Here is a 22341-nt window from a genome sequence, read left to right as displayed (position 1 = left end):
TACAGTTATTCAATCAGTAATTTGGTCTTTAGAACACATGATATGTAGAAATACGTATAATTTAATTGCATAAATTTAAATTTCAGCCTTCTGCCCATTAATTTCTTCTCCAGTCCCTCTGAATGTCCTTTAGTACACCTTGTTGCTTGACTTCTTTCTGCTCCACAACCCCCAGACCCTATCCATGACCCCAAACACTTCAAAATATTTCTATTTATTGAGCACTTACAGACTTTTGCTTAACTTTGTTTTAAACGCTTTTTGATCATTTGCAGTAATATATAGAAATATTTTTCAGGTGTATTTCTATATGGTTTATAAATAGTTGAAGTCTTTAACATGATTACTAAACTTTGAAAGCCAAAGGTCTGTGGCTCGTGGAATATCTGGAACTTAAATTCTAGTATGTTTGTGATGTAGAAATGACTATGCCCTAAACCCATGTGCTGCATCTTCACACATCTGTCCAGATGCAGTCATGGAATGGGAGACAGCTGATCAGTCTACCGCATGCAGTGGTATGGTTTTGGAAAATAAAAAGCCCTGATTTTTGGTGTTGCCTGATTTCTAAGTTGTAAATACTCCCACCATGACTGACTTTAAGAAAGCAACAGGTTTAATAACCAGCTTGCAAAATTCCTGAAAATTTAAAATTCAGTTCTTGCAAGCCAGTACTAGCTGACCAGTCAGTATGGAAACCCCTGCCAGGTTTCCAAGCCCTTTTACATACATTATCAGGATTGCCAAGAGAATATTTAACTCATATAAGAGAACGAGTTGTATCAAAATATTCATTTACATAAAAACCACCTATGGCCTCAAGTCAATGTTTGATCCATGTATTCAGGTCTTAAATTACCATTGCCTTACTATTCTAGATCAAAATTTTGCAAATAAAAACAACTGGATTACTTTAAAAAAAAAAAAGTAAAGGAATTAAAAAAAATAAAAACAACTTCGGATTGCTTCAAAAATTTTTTGTATGTATCTGAAATCCAGTTGTATTTGCCCTTGAAATTTTTCTCTAAATCAAACATTTTGGGGCGCCTGGGTGGCACAGCGGTTAAGCGTCTGCCTTCGGCTCAGGGCGTCATCCCGGCGTTGTGGGCTCGAGCCCCACATCAGGCTCTTCTGCTATGAGCCTGCTTCTTCCTCTCCCACTCCCCCTACTTGTGTTCTCTCTCTCGCTGGCTGTCTCTATCTCTGTCGAAAAAATAAAATAAAATCTTTAAAAAAAATAAATAAATAAATAAATAAATCAAACATTTTGCTCACACTGGCAGGCCTCTCACCCCACCCAATGTGGAATTATAAGATCTTATATTAATTAATGTGACAGCAATAATTATAACAAAATAGGCCCCAAAGAATGTTTAAAATTTTTAGAAAATTGTTTAAAAAAATTCTAGAATTTCACCTCTTTTTTGAGGTTGGCGTGCTATAGTTTCCCCGAAGTTGGACAGTCAACTCATTGTCGTAGCGACTGGCATTGACCATTTGGGTTCTCTCCACAGTTACCGAATTTGTCGGGTTGAGCTACCGGAGAACAGTGGGCATTGTCTACCAAGTGGCCTTCACCGTCGGGCTCCTGGTGCTGGCTGGCGTGGCCTACGCGCTTCCTCACTGGAGATTGCTGCAGCTCGCTGTCACTCTGCCCAACGTCTGCTTCTTGCTCTATTACTGGTAAGTCCATTCAGAACGAAAAAGGACGTAACTTGAACTCTTCCATTTTTCTGAAAAGGCTGCCTCCCCTAATGTGCACCATCCTTCCGAATTCCAAGGTGTCCTTCACTCTTTCATGAAAACCCAGGCCCATGTTTCAGGGATTAAAGAAAATAAAAACCCACAAGCTTCAACCTGTTTTCCTTTCTAGAAATCAAATGTCCTTTTACTTTGGGCTTAAAAGTTTTAGATTTGCATCTTTTCACATTATTTGTGTGGTATTTATTTTATTTTATTAAAGATTTATTTATTCATTTTTGAGACAGCGCGCACGTGGGGTGGGGGAGGGGCAGAGGGAGAGAAAGAGAGAGAGAATCTCAAGCAGACTCCTTGCTAGGCTCAGAGCCCGATGTGGGGCTGGATCTCACAACCCTGAAGTCACCACCTGAGCTGAAATCAAGAGTCAGACACTCAACTGACTGAGCCGCCCAGGTGTCCCAATTTATGTTTAAATTAACTTCTAGTGACTGTGGTGCCCTTAGCAGAGAGTGACAAGATTAGTATTCTTATTCTATCCCTGCTCAGAGGAGATTTTAGTGCAGGAGAAGATGGAGTGTGACACCATGTCACCACTTCCTCATATCCCTGCCCAAGGCAGACATCTCCAATCAATCCCAGCAGTCCTAATCCCAGATCAGGCCAATATGGCACCCCAGACAGACCATGCCAATCAGAGTCTCCAGGGCATGTGAAATACGTTTGTCACCCCTGCTGAGGGAACCATGGAAACAGTGGAAACAGCAGAAACTATCAAAAATCTCTAATGTGAGGTTACCTGAAATAAAGTAAGAGGGATGCTGGGTTATAAAGCAAATCCCTCTCCCCTGCAGCAAACCACTTTCTGGATGTTTCTACCTAATCTTCCCATAGTTGTCTTGTCTAAGAATTAAGCATCTCAATCCTTCCCAGGAAACCTGTCTCTCCTCCAAAAGCCAGTCAAACTCTGAGAGCAACCCTTACCTTCCTCCCGTATTCATTCTTCCTCCTTTATGTCTCTGAAGCCACTGCTGCAATAGACTCTTCCTGGTCTCTTCGACATCTGCTCTTCCTTCCTCCAGTCCATGTCTCATGCTACAATTCTAAAATCCAGTTCCATCGTGTTCCTCTCCTGCCTCAAAGTCTTTCAACAGTTTTATTTCCCTGATGCTTTAGCACAACAGAAAAGACATACCTATTATCCAAGTTCTGGCCACCTCTGGAGCCCTCCTCCTTGCCATTTTTACTCAATAGAATCAAATTTAATTTACTTACAAATCTACAACCTCCATGATGCGACCGCATCATTAAAAGATCACTGGCGATGCTGAGCAGAAAACAGGTGTTTGGGGGGAAGAGTGGGGACTAAGAGATTAGGTAAGGGACTACTGCCAGCATCCTTGCAAGAGAGGACAGGGCCTGAACTAAGACAAGCGAAGGAAACTGTAAACACATTTCATCATGAAGCAATGACAAAGCTTGGTGGAGACTGAGTGTGAAGGTTTAGAGAGAAGAGGTACCTCGTGGGTAGAGCAGAGGCTTGTGTGTCTATACGTGCGGGGGGCACCTTCCAGAGATAAGGAACACAGGAGGAGGAGTGGGTTTGGAAGGCGGGATGAAGAGGCGAGCTTGGGACATGCCCAGCAGGAGATCCGGAAAGGACATGAACGGGTGCATAGCCAGGCGCGGTTGAACTTAAGGATCAGGAATTCAAGTAAAATTCCTGTCTTTGTTGTAGTGATGAGACGAAGGCAATCACTCAGAGAAAATGAGCAGAGCCAGGAGAGGACGGGAATGGGGTAGATCATGAAAAAATACCAAATCTTGAAAGCCAAGCTGAGGATGAAAGGCCAGGACAGAAGAAGGGGGGGTGCCATGATGAGAAGGGAGGAGCTATGGGGGCAGAGGGGATGTGGCAGTCACCAGAGGAGGGACTCTGTGCAGGCTGGCCTTGATCAGCCTGTCCAGGTGAGGCCTCTGTCCCCTGCCTGGTGGCACTGCACACACGTCTCTATAACCCTCACTTCTTACTGCTTATCGGGATCAGCTGTTCACTTGACATTGAGGGACTTGTCTGTCTGTCCCTGTAGGCTGTCAGCTGTTTGAGGGCAGGTAACATCAGGGGCCCTCTGGCTCGGCGTCCTGTCCAGGGCCAGAGCCCCATAGCAACGCCCCCCGGGGATGATTATTCAGCCTCTGCTTGAACAGTGTTATAGCTAACTCCTACTCCACCGTGAAGGGAGCCGCTTTACTATGGAATTCAAAGCTCGTGTTCCAGAGACTTCTCATCGAGCCAGAATTTACATTCCCAGCAAGTGTACCCAGAGCTCCCAATTCTGCACTTAGAGCTTCAAAAGATTAATTTCTATTCTACCGGGCAGTTCTTGAACTACCTGGATATGCCTCTGAGAGTCCTTTCAGACTTTACACCTATAGGCTAGCCATTTATGGTTCCTGTCTTCTCTGAACTGGTTTCCAAGTCCTTTACCTTCTTGGTGCTTCAGCTCATGGCTGAACTGACTCTGCTTCCTGAGGTGTGGGCGACCGGGCTGAACCTGTGCAACAAATGTGATCTAGAAAAATCGCCCTATGGTGTCACAGCAGAAAGGATGCTGTGCTCTGTGAGCTGTGGGTTTTGCAGCTGAGCTCACCACATTTCCGTTCCTAATGTCAGGTCTTAACTGAGGAATTGTCCTTGTTTCCTCTCTTCATTGCACTCCCACAAACTTCCATCCCAAGTTCCTTTAAGCCCCACCTCTCAGAGCAACCTTCTCCCGCAGAGTGATGCCCCCACATGACTCTGAAGAGGGACCTGCAAGTTTCCTGTACAAGGCTGAACAGAAGTCAGTGGGTGAAGGAGGAAAAACCCACATATCCCCCACAAAATTTTACAACATTTTTTTCTTGTGATAGAACTTATAAGATTTATTCTCTTAGCAACTTTCCAATATATGATATAGTATTATTTTTTTAAGATTTTATTTATTTATTTGAGAGAGAGAGAGAGAGAGAGCACAAGCAGGGGGAGCGGCAGAGGGAGAGGGAGAAGCAGGCTTCCCACTGAGCAGGGAGGCCCATGTGGAGCTCGATCGCAGGACCCCATCCGGTAGGCTGCTTTCTCATTTTGTTGCTTTCCTTTGCTGGGCAGGCCCTTGCACAATTTTATCTCCTTTGTAGACCCAACCGAACGTCACTGTGTAAGATCCCTCGCAGAAATTTGATTACAATCACTGGGGATGGGGGCTCAGGAAGACCCCCCCATCCCGTACTGAACAGCACTGATAACACTTGTGCTCTACCCTAGGTGCATACCAGAGTCTCCGAGGTGGCTGTTCTCCCAGAACAAAAGTGCTAAAGCCGTGAGGGTCATTAAGTACATCGCAAAGAAAAATGGAAAATCTCTGCCAGCCTCCCTTCAGGTGAGCAAGCAGCTGACCTGTCAGATCAGGGAACAGCGACAGGAGGATCTGGGAAAGCCGTGCGTTCTCAATGGGGAGTCGCAGAAGGGGCTGACCATATGCAACAGGATATTTCTATTGTACTAGGATTCATGGTCCCTGCTAAAAAGTTCTAAATCGATCAAAAACATAAAACTAAAAGGAAACCAAAAATCATTTAAAGGCAAATGAGGAGCTTCCATCATGTGCAAGCCAAGGCTGCGGGGGGGGCATTGGTACCCAGATACCAAACGTCTTCCTTTCCGGGGTGTCTATCGGCACGCTCGGGGAGGGGGCTTTTCCCCAGCGGGAAGAGTCTTCAGACACAAGTCATTTCTTAGAATTTGAAACATTTTGGGTAGAAGATTGTCCAAAAACGTTCTGAGCAATCGCTTGCCTTCTGAAATAAAACACATTACAGGGTGCCCGTTTTCTCCGAATTTCGTGGGTTGCCTTTGGTAGACCTCATCACTTTTAGCTGAAGCCGTTTCATCTGACAGGGGATGGAAAAGGGAAAAACAAGCTGATTAGAAAACTCTCTCAAAATAAGAGTAATTGTCTCTGTGCCAGGACCTAAGATAGGTGACCTGCAGGTATTTACGATTTACATGACTTTAGAGGGAACATTTGGGACTCAGAGGCATTTTCTTTTCACTTCCTCTCCGGTTTCTGGGTAGTTAGGGTAGATCCCCTTTTCCAGGATGACCAGCATAGCCCTGCTTCTTAAGTTTCAGATCCTTGCAGAAATTGGTCGGGGACTAGAGCACGCGTGAGCCACTGCCAGGCCACAGTGCAGAGTTCATTCACATGAGAGCACTGAGTCTGCTGGAGGGTCTTCCCCCCCGCTCCTCAAGCTTGCAGACAAGCTCCCATGTTGCTGTGGGAAGGAGTGATTTTCGCAACGGTTCTGCATCCTGAACCCTGGAGACTGAATCTCAACTCCGCCACCTACTGTTTTCTTCTAGCGCAGGGCTTCTGGCACGTGAATTAATACCTGTGCCCAGGATGCCCCGGGGGACCTGGCCGAAATGCAGATTCCGATTCAGTGTGTCTAAACAGAGGCCCCAGGTCTTTCGTTCTAACAAGCTCCACACAATACTGAGCTGCTCCAAGTGCCAAGGTCACGGAGCAGAGCCTCCTGAGTGATGGGCCGCACCTGATCAGAGAGGGAGCAGGGTCCCTGGGCTGGGCCTCCCTCTGCCCCCCACCCCCGTGCTTGACCTGCACACGAGTGACCTAACTCCNACCCGGGGGACCTGGCCGAAATGCAGATTCCGATTCAGTGTGTCTAAACAGAGGCCCCAGGTCTTTCGTTCTAACAAGCTCCACACAATACTGAGCTGCTCCAAGTGCCAAGGTCACGGAGCAGAGCCTCCTGAGTGATGGGCCGCACCTGATCAGAGAGGGAGCAGGGTCCCTGGGCTTGACCTCCCTCTGCCCCCCACCCCCGTGCTTGACTGCACACGAGTGACCTAACTCCCCCTAGCCCAGCTTCCCCTTCAGTGGAAGGGGCTGAAAAAGATGGAAACGAACTTGCAGGATAGCCAAGATTCAATGAGCTAGTAAGTGTGAAAGGTTCATTAGAAGCCCTCAGCAGGTGTCAGGTACCGTCATGATTCCGTCTTACCCGGGGACACCGTCTTTCACCACACAAAGCCGTTCCTCCTGTTTCGATTCCTAGAGCCTCAGACCTGATGAGGAAGTTGACGAGAAGCTGACTCCTTCATTTCTGGACTTGGTCAGAACCCCCCAGATAAGGAAACACACTTTGATCCTGATGTACAACTGGTAAGGGAAGTTTTTCACTTTAAAATCCCTCCACTTCTTTTCATCCACGTTAGGGGAGGGACCAAGAGAGGGCTGTCACACAGCCTGGATCTAGTGTAAGTAGAGGTAAGTATGGACACTGGACAGCAAGGGGGCTCATTTATAGCCGCGTTTTCTGATATTATTTTTTCAGGCAAGTCTTTGAAATCAGCTTAGAGTCTCAAAGCAGAGATAAGTATGTTCTCAACCTTGGCATTGCCTTAGAATGTCCTGCGAGATTATAAAATGCCAACGCCAGAACCCCCACCCTGGCCCCAGAAAATACTGATTGAATTGGTCGAGGGAAGGGTGTAGGCACCAATATTTTAACATTCTCCAGGTGAGTCTGATATATAGCCCAAACCGAGAACTACTGGTTCTATTCCTATGATGAGTATAGGTGTCTCCTTATTGCACAGGGTTATTAAAGAAGGGTCTTTTCCCTTCCTTGTCTATTGGAGAAAGAAAGAAACTTATGAAGGATGATAAACCACAAACACTAATCCACTGGCTCCACAGTCCAGTGGCTGATGCGTGATCATTTCCGCTGTTTGCAGGCTGCTCCTAGAGCCGCGAGCTGTTCACTCTGCACCAAGCCTTCCTTAGTGCAGCTCGCTTTCCTTTCAGTGTGCCCCGGGACTCACGCCAGCCACATGAAGATTTGGGATCACGGACAGAAGCAAGACTCCTCAGGAACTCATTTAGCAACCTTGAAAATACTACCTGTAAAATACAGCAGGGAAAATTGGCCTCATACCCTTCTTTCCTTTTCTGAATAGTTGTGACTCTTGCCAAGCGTCCTCGTATTTGCCATTACAGATAACGAACACTTCTGGTCAACAAAACAAAACCAAAAAACGTCGTCGAAATGCTGTCTGTATTGTGTCAGAAGAGAAATCAAGCAAGACGGAGGCTGTACCCTTTTGGGGATTTGGAACCTGTTTGGGTCTCTGGTTTCCTAAAATTTGAATTAAGTAGTCAATCCCCTTGATTCCAATTCCATTATTAGACCACAAAGAGAGAAATAATTGACAACCACTAATAACCTGATACAGTTTTACCAAATAAATCATCCTAGAAAGACATTTCTTCCTGCTTTTCAATTTGGCCAGGGAACGCTATCTTAATTTCTTCTCCTTTCCCAGTTCTGGGGTCACAGTCAGCCGCCACAGGGGGTCAGATCATGTAAAGTAGCAGAATGAAGGGAAGAGCAATAAGAAGATGACAAAGATAGGTGACCCACAATCAACCCTTCTTTTTCCAGAAGCCTCTCCTTTTTGATGACTTGCTTCTGGTGCTTGGCTTGACCTAAGCTTCTCCTCTTTGCTCAGGTTCACTGGCTCTGTTCTGTATCAAGGCCTCATCATGCACATGGGTCTTGCAGGGCGCAATATCTACTTGGATTTCTTCTACTCTGCCCTGGTGGAATTCCCAGCTGCCCTCATCATCATCCTCACCATTGACCGTATAGGTCGTCGGTATCCATGGGCTGTATCAAATATGGTGGCAGGGGCAGCCTGCCTTGCCTCGGTTTTCATCCCTGATGGTAAGTGTCGAGCCATGCTGGGGTCTTATCTTCCAAGGCCCCCAGAAGACGGATGTCTGGGATCCCCCAGAGGGGATACCCTCTGATAGTAAGATGATGTAATTTAGCAACCAAGTCAATTTGGAAAGAATGAACACAGTATCTGGGACCTTCCTGAGCAAACTCATAAGGCCACCCTGTCTTTAAGAACAATTGTACCCAATGGTTGTCTGCTGTAATATAATCACAATTTTCTCTAATGTACTGTAACAAGAGACTACGAGGACACGTGCCACAGGCCATCGAGCTGGCCCAGAACAGAGAGCATGGGCTTTGGGATAGAGCAGGCCCAGGCTTGAAGTCTTATTCCAGCATTTCCCAGATACTATTTAGGCAACTCCCTTCAGCTCCCGGCTTCATCCTGCAGAACCAGTAAGAAAGTTGAGGTAAATGCAGCCAACACACAACTGTTCAGTTCCTTTCTTTCCTTTTCAAATGCTTTCTCAACGAGGAGGAGCAAAACCTGTACAACAAAATCCTATTGGCAACATGGAGCTGTCTTTGAACCCTGTAGTTCTTAGCAGTTATTTAAAATATGCCCATATTTTGCTGTTTCTTTTGAGCGGCCTGTATAAACTAGAGTTGGTCCAGCTTTGTAAACTGGTACAACCCTGTTGTCATTAATGACTGAGGTCTAAAGAGAATGTTAGAAGCGTGGCCAAGGTTAAAAGGAACAGACATGGGAAATTTTGCTGAAAAGTTTTGAGTGTAGAGAAGACTGTTGCACTCTCATCCCATTCCGGAATGTGGACTCTCCCCTTGCACACCTCTGGAGCACTGTTTGCAGGCCAGGGATTGTGTGCCATGTGTGTAAGTGTGTGTTTTTGCCCCTCAGATCTCCAGTGGCTAAGAGTTACAGTCGCGTGCTTGGGTCGAATGGGGATTACGATGGCCTATGAAATGGTTTGCTTGGTCAATGCAGAGCTGTACCCCACGTTCATCAGGTGAGCATGTTCTCCTCAACATGAAGAGGGTAGGTGGGACCTTTGCTTACTGGCTAGAACTACCACAAGTGCCAGCAGAGGGCACCTTCCTTTTCAAAACACAGGGCAAGAAAAAACAAACCACAGGGCAAGAGAGGATAAGAACATTTAAAGGCAGTAGCCAGGCCACATCTCACAGTTACAGGCTGGGGTGAAATACAGTCACCGTGTAGGGAGAACAGAAGATATTGATTGCAAGAGCAGGATTACCAAATGGCCACGGGTGAAAGGGATCAAAAAAAGCATGAACAAGGGGTGCCTGGGTGGCTCAGTCAGTTAGGTGTCTGTCTTTGGCTCAGGTCATGAACCCCTGGTCCTGGGTTCGAGCCCCATGTCAGGCTCTTTGCTCAGCAGGGTGTCTGCTTCTCCCTCTCCCTCTGTCCCTCCTCCCCGCCAGCTCATTCTGTCTCTCTCTCTCTCTCTAACTCACTCTCTCTCAAATAAATAAATGAATTTTTTAAAAAATAAAAGAAAGGAAACAGTATGAACAGGGCCATAGAACAGTGCAGGGAAGCCAGAAGACCAAAGTAAAAAGTGAAAATTGCCCCCCAATTAAAAATCTTTAAAAAAGCTAATATAAAACAAATGCAACAGAATACGAGTGGAATTATGAATCATACACCGCGTGTGTGTTGAAAACAACGTGAACACCATTTTTTCAGTTCACAGACATTTTAGCGATTCGGGGAAGGATGTATTTGAGGGTGGGGTGGGGGAGAAGTACTGCACAGTGAGAAGCTGGAAGTTAAATCAGTTCCCTGCATTTCAGGAATCTTGGTGTCCTTGTCTGCTCCTCCATGTGTGACATCGGTGGCATCATCACGCCGTTCTTGGTCTACCGGCTCACCGACATCTGGCATGAGCTCCCGCTGGTGGTTTTTGGTGAGAAATCCTCAGACCTGTCTTTGAATGAAAACCTATCTTTCTAGGGACCTCCATTGTTCTATCTCAAAGCAGGTATCATGCCTACTGGTACCTACAGAACGCAGCTTGTAATTGGTACTACCCTCGGGGTGAGTAATACTCGCATAGGTAATACTAGTATTAGTTACTAAGACTCAAGTATGGGAGCCACTAGGACTCCTGGCCTCCAGGGTACAAAGCTCAAGAAGGGGTGAGGTGGAAAGCCATTTGCTTGGAGAACATCCCTAACTCTCTCCCCACCGACTGCCACCCCTCCTTGGGTCTCTTTGTCACAGAGCTCACTCTTTCTGCCTCCCTTATGGCCAAATGTGGAAAAATACAAAACTTTTCACTTCATCACTTCAAAGAAAGGCGGTTAAAATGTTGCAAAGAAGCGATTTCAAAACCCAGGGGAAACAAATACCACAATAAAGAAAATGCGTTGGCGTCACGGCACACCTGTGTTGGTGTCACGCCTGCGTCGGGCACCCCTTCCCCCAAATCCCTTGGGCAATTACATTCAAGGAGGATTGGCACGGCCCTTCCCTCCAACCCTGAAAGAAGGTACCAGTGTGGAGCCCTCCCCCTCCCCCCACTGTCCAGCCTGCAGCATGGAAGGTGACAGGGACAAATCTATCAGCAATTAACACACAGAGGCCAATGCTGAACATGATGTCTACAGACTGTGAAAGGGGTCCAGGAATTGTGGACACTCCCATTCATGCGTGCCCATTCCTTTCCCCACAGCTGTGGACGATGGGGCAGACCCTCCCTCCCACACAGAGGGGTGCAGAGGGGTGTCCAGATTCACGTGCACCCAGCATTCGCCTTCTCGTGTTAGCCGGAAGACCTCAATGCACCCAGCTCAGTCTTCTTTTAGACCCACAGGGAGCCGCTTTTAATTTGACAAAAATATAACAGTTTTTCCCATGGGCCTACGACCCTCACTTACTTTGAGGGGACGGAGGACAGAGACTCCGCACCCCGGGGGCCCCCTAGACGGCTGTTCTCCTAATGCTGTGCATTGTCACCCACAAGGACCTCTGATCATTCCTCTTCTCAGGGGATCTGTGAGGGGAAATTTTCCACTGCGGTAGATGTGCCAGCAAATGTTCCACACTGCTGATAAAACTCACCCTCCAAACAGACCCTGTGAACTTCTCTAGGCTGCAACTTAGTCACAGCGAGATGGCCAACGGTGATAGAACACGAGCTCTTTCTCCTGGCACAAGCGGGATTTGGCAACAGGGTAGCTAGTACCACTTCAGGGACCCTGGTCGTCTTCCTCTCCCAGCACGGGGTGAGAGACCCGTGCAGAGCCTTCTTTCCACCGTGGGGAAGGACCACAACCACCTTTGGACTCCTTCCCTACAAGGAGGAAGGTGGAGACGCCTCAACGGTGGCCACTCCCTTAGGTAGGCAGTGAGCGATCGGTGGGTCAGCGAGATATTTCTGGGTGGAGAACAGAGACTTCCTGTTTCTCTAAGGACCATTTAACAATGCAATGCCCAGCTCAGACCTAGACGAGCCTGTGTGGACCCTCCCCCGGGATTCACCTTCCCCTGGGAAAGATAAAGGCCTTCAATTGCATTTCACCGTTTCAAGTCAACTCAAAGACAGCTCCCACTTGTATTGGTGTTCGTAGTTCCATCTGCTTTTCTCACCAATCTGAGTAGCTAGCAGGAAACAAACGAGTATTTTTCCATTTTTATTCCTTTCCCTTTCTGGTGTACTAGTTGTGGTCTTGAAATAGCCAGAAGAGATTATCTAGAGCCTGAAAATGGACAAATGAACATTGAAAGAGCACTGGAAAAAGACTGATAAGAAATACCCTGGTTAATGAGGCCTATCTTTGCAAATATAAAAGCTAAAGAGATGATCGTTTGATTAATCGAGTATATTCTTTTCCTAATTCACTCACTGCAGAGAATCCAAACCAGCAGAACGTGGGTATTATGGCATGAGTTACAGCCGAGTGACTCTGCAGGTTTGGAGAGACTCTGAAGGTGGCTACTTTGTTCCTAACTCTGTGGCAGGCTCCGCCACATAACAAGCAGGAACGCATTTCAGTCTCAGAACAAGCGTGTGAGGTGGGACTAGCACCCCACTTCATGGCCGAGAGTCTGGTGCCGAACTTTCCAGGGCCCTGAGACCAGTGAGTGGGGGCTCAGAACCAGATCCCAGGCACCCGGAGCTACAGCCAGAGTCCTGAACCGCTGGGCTCTGAGGCCTCAATGCCTGCCATTTTGAAAAGACGTAAAACCAGAGGCCAGGGTGCGTTTCTTTTGGAACTCCAAAGCCAGTGACGACCCCACCTTTAGTTCCTGCATTCTATTACAGCAAAACATAAAACGTAACCTTAAAATCCCAAAACATTAATGGGCATATAAAGACACATAAACACTCTACTGTTTACTATGACCCCTCAGCATGTGCAAACAATTACAGCTGCAGACAAAGGAAAAAGGAACAAAAGGAATTTATGGAACTTGGAATTAGAGCTAAAGGTATAGGCCCGGTTATGCTTTGTAAACATTCTGATGCAGGGATCTAGGGTTCACTACTTCTGTCGCTAGTCATGTTCCAAGTTTCTGACTCATTCTCATTACCAAGTGCCTTATATTGGCAAGGTTATGCTCTTCCTTTCCTTAGAGTTGATTTTTTTTTTTCAGAGTTATTTTCTAACTCCAATGTATCTTAATATGATGGCAATGTTCTCTAGCCTAGAATAACCTTGACTCAAAATGTTAAGTATTTCATCTCCCTATAAGGAATTGTAATCCAATGGAGTTTGGAATCAGCAAAATATTTATAGGACAGTCAGAGATAGCAAAGAAATCTGTATAGAAGATCACACACACACAATTTTTTTTAAGAAGTAAGGGGAGCTCTGATTATAAAGCCTCCTTGGTTTCCTTCTTAATGTGATTTGCATCTGTTTGGCTTCCAGCTGTGGTTGGCCTGGTGGCTGGGGGACTGGTGTTGCTGCTCCCGGAGACCAAAGGGAAGGCTTTGCCTGAGACTATTGACGAAGTTGAAAACATGCAGAGGTAGGGAACTGAAATGCCTCCGTAGGCGTCTGGGCCAACTCTGTAGCCGGTTGGAAAAAGCATGAGGTTGAATTTATTCCTCATACCATCCATTGAGATCGAGTCACAAGAAATTAAAGACTGGAAAATACAAAGAAACAGTAAAATAATGAACATACCATAGAAAAATAGCCTTACACTTTCATAGTGGGGAAGGTCTCTCTGTAAGGATGGCAAAAAAATCCAGGACCCATTTTTAAAAAGATCAGTACGTTTGCCTTTATAAAAATAAAGAACTCTGCATTGAAAAACTAACATAAGGTAAAAAATAATAATAATAACAAACGTGGAGAAAATATTTACTCCGCTACAAGGGGCTAATTTTCCTAATATACAAGGAGCTCTAACAATCCCTAAGACAAACCGCACCAAAGAAAAAATGGGTTAAGGACTTGAACACATATTCAGTGAAAGGAAAATAAAAACAGCTCTAAAAGCTATGAGAAAACGCTCACTTCCTACGTTGAGAGAAGCACAAATGAGCACTATACTACTCACAACATAGATTGTTGAAGATGACAACACTTAGTAACATTGCGTTGGGGAAGAATGTAGGGAAACAGCGTCCTACATCGCCAGTGGGAGTACACATCTGAAATCTCTATGATGGCAATATGACAAGAGTATCAAAAACATCTATTTTTTTTAAAGATTTTTATTTTTTTATTTGTGAGAGAGAGAAAGAGCATAAGCAGGGGAAGGGGCAGAGGGAGAGGGAGAAGCAGACTCCCCACTGAGCAGGGAGCCCCATGCAGGGCTGGATCCCAGGACCTGGGATCATGACCTGAACCGAAGGCAGACACCTAACCGACTGAGCCACCCAGGCGCTCCTGTATATTTCTTTTTACCAGAATTCCACATGTCCAGGAATTTACATGTACAAAATGACACATGTACAGGATTACCATTTAAGACAATTTGTTATGTAACAAGAGATTGGAAACAACCTAAATGCCCATTGATTGGAAGACCAGTTATAAAAATAATGGTATGTCATTCAATAAAATACTATACAGCCATTCAAAAGAACGAGGCAGCTTTATACACACTGATAAGGAAAATCCTCTAAGATACATTGCTAATTTAAAAAAGGGGGACGACTGGGTGGCTCAGTCCATTAAGCATCGGACTCTTGATCTCAGTTCAGGGTGTTGATCTTGGGGTCATGAGTTCAAGCCCCACATTGGGCTCCATGCTGGGTATGGAGCCTGCTTTATAACTTTATAAATAAATAAATAAATAAATTTAAAAAAGGAAAATACAGAAAGTATATATTCTACCATTTCTATAAAAGGAATGAAAAAAATATATGTGTTAAATGTAAATATATATACATGTAAATGTGTGTGTGTGTGTGTGTGTGTGTGTGTGTGTATTTATCTTTACCTGTATCTCTGGAAGAATATGCAAGAACCAGAACACGGGCTGTCTGGATTCAGTGGCTGTGGAACACAAGTGGGAGGGATTTCCAGGGCATCCCTTTTTCTACTTTCCGAATTTTGGACTATGTGAACCTATTCAAAAATTAAACTTAAGAAAGTCTAATGAAGAGAAACGTAGGACACACTGCCCGCACGTTTCTTTATGCGGTATGCTTAGATGCTTTTATTCGTTTTATTTATACTTCAGTCACGGCCCACTGGCACCATGAGCCAAGCTGGATTCATCCGTTCTGCACAATGCTCCCATTTAACACGCTCAGCAGCCGAGCAAATGAGGCTGCGGAAGACTGGCCGTGGTCTGAGGCTTTTCCTAGAGCTTGGAGCTCAGCATTACAAGAGGCCCTGGAGCTCAGCCACGGGTCACACACTGGCGACCCACAGGACATCAGGGCCTCAAGTGCTTTGCTTGCCCCACAGGGTATTTTTAAAGTGAGAAATTCCACGTAAACTGCATTTCCAGGACCTGTTAAAGAAAAAAAAAAAAATGCAGAGGAGTTGGTAACCCGGCGCAGGCGTTTCCTCTTGCGCGTGGTTTGTAGGAGCTGAGAGGGGGCTGGGGGTTTTGATGGGCATGCCTGCTGGAACAGGCCACAGTGCCACATTCCCCACGGTCTCGCGCCTACAGCACATTTATTTTTTTCTGCCTGGTGTGTGCAGACATTTGAGCTTGACATCCTTGATCTAGACAACTGTTCCCCCCATACCCCTAATCAGGGAAGCATCCCATGCACAAGAGCCTCCCCTTGAAGACATACTGTACCCCACTTACTGCCATACCCCTAGGACTCAGCACAGTACCTGGCACGCCCAGACCAGGTGCTCCCCGTGGAGCTGTGGACTAACTGCTGAGTTCCTTCTACAGCATCTCTAACCGTGTGCTCTCCAGGCTTGTGCGGCCAGCTCCAGGCCCGGGAGGACAGGAATGTGCGGAGCATGGGCTGTAGTCTGATAGGCCAGGCCTTGACGTCTCGCATCATGCGCCCTTAACTCTTCTAAGCCTTGGTTTCTTTTTTTTTTTAAGATTTTATTTATTTATTTGACAGAGAAAGAGGCAGCCAGTGAGAGAGGGAACACAAGCAAGGGGAGTGGGAGAGGAAGAAGCAGGCTCATAGCGGAGGAGCCTGACGTGGGGCTCGATCCCCAAACGGCGGGATCACGTCCTGAGCTGAAGGCAGACGCTTAACGACTGAGCCACCCAGGCGCCCCCTAAGCCTTGGTTTCTTCATCTGTAAATGGGGACAACGGTTTCTACTCATTGGATTTTTGTAATGAGATAAATGCATGTAAAGTGCCTGGTACTTCGGAAATGTCCAATAGCCACCATATTATTCATTGACGTTCTCATGGCTGCTTTGGAAAATAGGTAATTATGTACCTAGGCAATTGAGTGGAAATCAAATTTTGAAATATATTCTGAATGGTTTTGAGACAGGGAAGCGCAGCTCCGTGATAGACACTCACACGTCTGCTGGTAAGAGGTTGGTTCGGCAGGTGCAGGAGACGGCGTAAAGATGAGCCCCATTGTTGGTTTATAAGTCTTCTCTCGGTGTGATCTACAAACACTTCTTGATTTGCACTTTTCTGTTTTCTGTGTTCCATAACCCAGCTCACCTTTCAAAGCTGGAAGACAGATCTGTGTGAGGCTCGGGGACTGCAGAGGAGAGCGGGGAGGTGAACCCAGGGCTGGGCTGGTGAAGGGCGCCCCTGCAGGCAAAGATGAACAGGGGCGGCCCGCAGGACACTGAGGAGTCTGCCAGGAGAGCTGACCCGGGCCCTGGGCCCTGGGCCCCGACACTGAAGGAGAGGCGCAAAAGCAGGGTGGGACAGACTCCCTCCACTGCTACCCCAAGTCCTCCAGCTCCCAAGCCCCCGCAGCCTGGCCTAGTTCCACAGACAGCCTGGGGATTTCCTAATGTCCACCTTATTTCACCCTCTGCCTCTGTCCTTGTCTGTAAGATCGGGGAACAGTAGCTGACATTGACTCAGAGCTTTCAGCTAGTGCTTCCGAGGCCCCGCTCACGTGCCGCCTCATTTAATGCTGCGACACCCCTATGCAACAGGTACTGTTATTATTAACCCCACGGACAACTGAAAAAAAAGAAAAGGAAGGCAACAAAGATTAAAGTTCCGCCAGGAGGCCAGTAAGTGACAAAGCCAGTCCTGGCAGCAAGGGGCCAGGAGGCGGGGTTCCCAGGGGGTGGGGGGGGTGAGTGCAGGGACCGGCCTGAACCGTGCTGGGGTTCTTACCAGTCAGTCGGCGTGGCTGCTGCTGCTCCTGCTGCCGCTACTCCTGTTGTTGCTGCGGTTACTGTCGTTGCTGCTGTTGCTGCTGTTGCTGTTGCTGCTGCTGTGGTTCCTGTTGTTACTGCTGGTGGTGGTGGTGTTACTATTACTGCTGCTGTTGTTGCTATTGTTGTTGCTGCTGCTGTTGTCGCTGTTTTTACTATTGTTGCTGCTGTTGTTACTATGGTTACTATTGTTGCTGCTGTTGTTATTGCTGCTGTTGTTGCTGTGGTTACTACTGTTGCTGTGGTTACTGCTGTTGTTGCTATGGTTACTATTGCTGCTGTTGTTATTGCTGCTGTAGTTGTTATGGTTACTATTGTTGCTGCTGGTGTTCCTGCTGTAACTGTTGTTGCTGTTGTCGTTGTTGGGGTTACTACTGTTGCTGCTGTCATTGTTCTTGCTGTTGCTACTGTTGTTGCTATTGTTCCTGCTGCTGCTGCTGCTCTTGTTCCTTTTGTTGCTGTTGCTGTTATTACTGTTCCTGTTGTTGTTGTTACTGTGGTTGCTGCTGCTGTTCCTGCTGTTACTGTTGTTGCTGTTGTTGTTGCTGTGGTTACTGTTGCTGCTGCTGCTCCTGTTGTTGCTATGGTTACTGTTGTTGCTTCTGCTGCTCTTGTCATGGTTACTATCGTTGCTGTTGTTATTGTTGCTGTTGTTGTTGCTGCTGTTACTGTTGCTGCTGCTTCTGCTGCTGCTCCTGTTGTTGGTGTGGTTACTGTGGTTGCTGCTGTTACTATAGCTGTTGTTGCTGCCATTGTTGCTGTCGTTGCTGTTGCTGATGCCATTACTGTTGCTGCTGCTGTGGTTCCTGTTGTTGCCACTATCATTGCTGTTGTTGCTGTTGTTACTATAACTGTTGCTGTTGTTGTTACTGTTGGTGCTGCTCCTGTTGTTGCTGTGGTTACTGTCGTTGCTGTTGTTGTTGCTGCTGTTGTTGCTGTGGTTATTATTGTTACTGCCATGGTTCCTGTTATTACTATTACTGCTGCCACTGTTTCTGTTGTTGCTGTTGATACTATTACTGCTGCTTTTGTTGTTGCTGTTGTTACTATTATTGCTGCTGTTGTTGCTATTGTTGTTACTGTTGCTGCTGCTCCTGTTGTTGCTGTGGTTACTATTATTGCTGTTGCTATTGCTGTTGTTGCTGTTGTTGCCATTGTTACTATTGCTGCTGCTGTTGTGGCTATTTTACTATTGTTGCTGCTGTTGTTACTGTGGTTAACATTGCTGTTGGTGTTTTTGTTATTGTTGTGGTGGTGGTTGCTATTGTTGCTGTTGCTACTATTGCTGCTGCTGTTGTCGCTATTGTTACTATTGTTGCTGCTGTTGCTATGGTTACTGTTGTTGTTGCAGTTACTATTGTTGCTCTTGTTGCTGTTGTTGCTGTTGTTACTATTGCTGCTGTTGTCGCTGTTGTTACCTTTCTTGCTGCTGTTGTTGCTGTGGTTACTGTTGTTGCCATTGCTGCTGCTGTTGTCACTGTTGTTACTATTGTTGCTGCTGCTGTTCCTGTTGCTGGTGTTGTTCCTATTGTTGCTGGTGCTCCTATTGTTATTTTTGTTTCTGTTGTTGCTGCTGCTGCTTTTGCTGTTACTCTTGTTGACATAGAGACTCTGGGAGTACTGCCGACTTCCTTGGGCCCCTACATCTGGAGCCCGAGAGAACCCACGCACTGCCAGGGGTTTAGGGTGGGCTTCTGCTATACTCCCTGTCTCAGACTGGCCCAGAAGCTGAGGCAGGATTAAGCACCCCCAGGCAGGGGAAATTTTGTGAGGAACTGGGGAACACGTGGGCAGCCCCACTCCAGATTTCAATATTATTAGACAGAGCATGTTGAAGGGCATGTCTTGAAACAGCAGGGTGAAGAAAGCAGCATTTCTATAATGAGTATGAATACTTTCTGGTATTCATAAAGATAAGATAATTGACAAAATTTGCAATTGGATTTTTCACTTGCCCAAATTGAAAAGAATGTAAGCATTGGTAAGAATAATTTCTAAAATTGTATTTGCAAGAATGATGACAATGGTGTCTAGATTTTGCAATCATCATTTTTAACCAATATGAGATTGAATGTAGTCATTACCCACATCCTCTATTAAATAGAAAAGTGACCACCTTAAATAAGGAACACAGGCCAGTCCCATTCCCAGAAGAGGATTTTTGGAACCATTCCATCACGTAAGTTATTCACCAAGCTCTGTCAATTTTCTTTTTTAGGATTCACCACTCAGAATACACTGCAAGACTGTGCCTGGACAAAGCTTACATCCATTTGTTGTTCCATTTATTTCTTACCCACTTTATTTTGGTTTTCAACCTCCTCACAACTTCTTATCCCCTCTCCATGTTTTTTATTACTGCAGACCAAGAAAAAATAAAGAAAAGATGATTTACCTCCAAGTCAAGAAACTAGACATTCCCTTAAACTAAGAAGAGAGACTGCTCTTGCCATGGCCTTGCTGTGATGATGCAAGTCCAGACCACAGATTTCTCCATCCATCCATCAACCTCATTCCCCTTTGAACCCTACTAACCTAGATCTATAGCCAAATAGAGTTTGTTGTCCTACTGTATTAAAATCTTCCCATGGGACCAGATCCTACCAAACCCCACCAGCTCACTCCATTCTCAGCATTCCTAGGACAATGCTATTGGTGTGCTGGGAATTGTTTTCATCTTTGTATTTCTTTATTTTATTCTTTTCTCCACAATGATATCAAACCAAAACACATAGGGGAATTGTGGGCCAGAGAAATGAAATAAAAAAGATCTGAAAAACAATTAAGTGGGAGCAGAGAGCCTGTTTTCTTAAAGATATAATACAGTTAATATCAAGTTGTCTGGAATGTATGTCAGGAACTTTAAATTGGCCTTTCAGTGTCATGCGTGAAAAAATTTTAAAATACATTCATTATTATCTGGGTTAGACTTTTAAGGAGCCTAAAATAAAACAATCAGAAATACAACCTGAGTAATCACTAAATCTGCTCTATTTAGACTGGATGAGTACAAACGTGTGCTTTCTATGAAAAATCTTGAGGAGAATTTGATAAAGAACAGCATTGAAGTTGGCTTAGTAAACCAACATGGTAATGTTTCACTCTGATAAAAATTGCTCTAAATTTGAGCTTTAAAAAATTATAGTAATATTTTACCAAGGTAATATAGTAAATAAAGACTTTTAGAAGCTAAATACGTCAAGGCCTATAATGAAAAACAAAAATTCCTTACCCCATTCCACTTCTATCAATGACTCTGGAATAATTTTCAACTATTTTAGCTGGATTTTTTTCCCCTTATGATTTATCTTTTTGTATCTAAATGACTTGCTTTAAATTGATACCTCTTGACTTTTTAGTCTTAAATATTACATTGCTTATTGACTTTTTGATATAAAATATCAAGGTTTAGCTCTGTTCAACTCTCTCCTCATCCCAACACACAACTCTCTTCTCTTCAAATTCTGTGTTATCACATTTTTATTCAAATAGCTGACATTCACATTGTTATGGCTGTGTAACTATTTTTAAAGGTTGAGCCACATAGTGTACTATGATCACGCTCCTACTCTTTCACAGCATTTTGTTTCTCTTAAGCCTTGGTTTTTATTGCTTGTTTTCTATATATTCACCATTAATTTTCCCCAACTCTCTGATAAAACAAGAAGTCTCACAGTGCATTCAAACACAGCTCCATCTTCCAGGGAGCCCTCCCACCTGGAGCCTGCAGCCCTCCTGGTCCAGTGCAGCCTGGCTGACATTAAGCTGACATTAAGCTGTTGCCCCGGGCTCGCCTTTCCTACCTTCCTGAGCATTCCCAGTGCCTCTTTCTTGGGTGGGATTCCCTGTCTCCTGGGTCAGAAGTCTTCCTCATTCTTGATTTTCTCCCTCATTTTTAAGAAGCACATCTCCCGCTATTGTCCTGAGAAAGAGCACGTACTTATTCTTCTAAATTCTCTCCTGTAACATCAGGAGTTACAACTACACATTCTTGCCCGTTGCCACCTGCTTCTTATAAGGCTCTACCAATGGGTAGCACTGGCCAGATAGGAAGACAGGAGCAAGAGAGAAGCCTTTTCCCCCATATCATGAAGGTGTCTAGGGCAGCTGCAGTAACAGCTGCTGGCAACCTGAACCAAAGGAATGCAGGTTCCAGGTCAGCGCTCGATGGCCCCGGCGCAGTAGCAGCAGCGACAGCAACAACAATGCCTCATTGACTTCACGGCAAGAACAGGATCTCAGGCCCCAGCCAGAAGCAATTGCTGTTTCCTGGTCTTACATAAACACCCTTTTCTCTCTCTAGCATGCCTTTCTCTCTTTTGCTCAACGGTTTTGTAAACAAGTGCATGTATTAAATTGTCTCTCTCTGAAATACCTACAGTGGTTTCTGTTTTGCTGATTCAACATGAATACTATTCTACTTGGGACAACACCCAGGAATAGATGCCCAAATGGGAAAATCTGCAATTTGTTAAATGTTATGATTGGGATTGAACATATTGTTGGCATTATTGCCAGGGAAAAGTGAGATACTAACAGTATCTATCTATGACATTCGGTCACAAAACAGTTACTTAAATTTAAGCTGTGACTACCTGAAATGAAGTACCTATCTAAAGCAAGACTTTGGGAGGCCAAGGGACTATTGAATTTGATCACCACAGTGGAGACTACAGCCACAGAATCTTTGGGGTAGAGTTGATTGCTTCTGACTCTACTGGAGAAATTACAAAAAGAAAATAAAAACTTTAGGGTTTCAAATGTCAAGTTGAGGCATTGCCAGAAACATTGAGAGCTCCTTAACGATGGCCCTAAAAGACCTTCTTGAGTGTTGTGGAGGCAAGGCTGATACCACTGAAACGCAGACTCAAAATTTGAACCTATAAGTTAAGAATTACATCATAGATTAATCTCACAGCCCAGCCATGCCTTGAAATGTAAATTACAGAATGGGTGGGAAGGAGTGGACTCCTGAGAAATGGAGTGGAGACTCCAAGTGGACTCAAATGAATCTGAAAATCTTAAACCCCCAAATCCCCTGAACCTCCTCAGCCAAAAGAAGCAGCCCCTCTCTTCCTTTTTGTAAAACAAAACCAAAAACACTTCCCCT

The 22341-nt window shown here is 45.3% G+C and overlaps 1 protein-coding gene across 1 annotated transcript in view; it reads left to right on the top strand.

The window, feature by feature from the left end:
- Nucleotides 1-20271, top strand: part of LOC100476246 (solute carrier family 22 member 2) — a 29026-nt gene extending 8755 nt beyond the window's left edge. The window contains exons 4-11 of the mRNA XM_002925335.4: nt 1515-1683; nt 5003-5117; nt 6817-6923; nt 8273-8487; nt 9362-9470; nt 10279-10391; nt 13363-13462; nt 19596-20271. Coding sequence (XP_002925381.1) covers nt 1515-1683; nt 5003-5117; nt 6817-6923; nt 8273-8487; nt 9362-9470; nt 10279-10391; nt 13363-13462; nt 19596-19662 — 995 coding nt within the window. The 3' untranslated portion in view covers nt 19663-20271. The remainder of the gene's footprint in view (nt 1-1514; nt 1684-5002; nt 5118-6816; nt 6924-8272; nt 8488-9361; nt 9471-10278; nt 10392-13362; nt 13463-19595) is intronic.
- The last annotated feature ends 2070 nt before the right edge of the window (nt 20272-22341 follow it).

This window comes from Ailuropoda melanoleuca, chromosome 10, assembly GCF_002007445.2.
Source record: "Ailuropoda melanoleuca isolate Jingjing chromosome 10, ASM200744v2, whole genome shotgun sequence".
In the NCBI taxonomy this organism is placed as follows: domain Eukaryota; kingdom Metazoa; phylum Chordata; class Mammalia; order Carnivora; family Ursidae; genus Ailuropoda; species Ailuropoda melanoleuca.
Note: the sequence above shows the minus strand (reverse complement) of the source record. Positions and strands in the feature narration are given on the sequence as shown.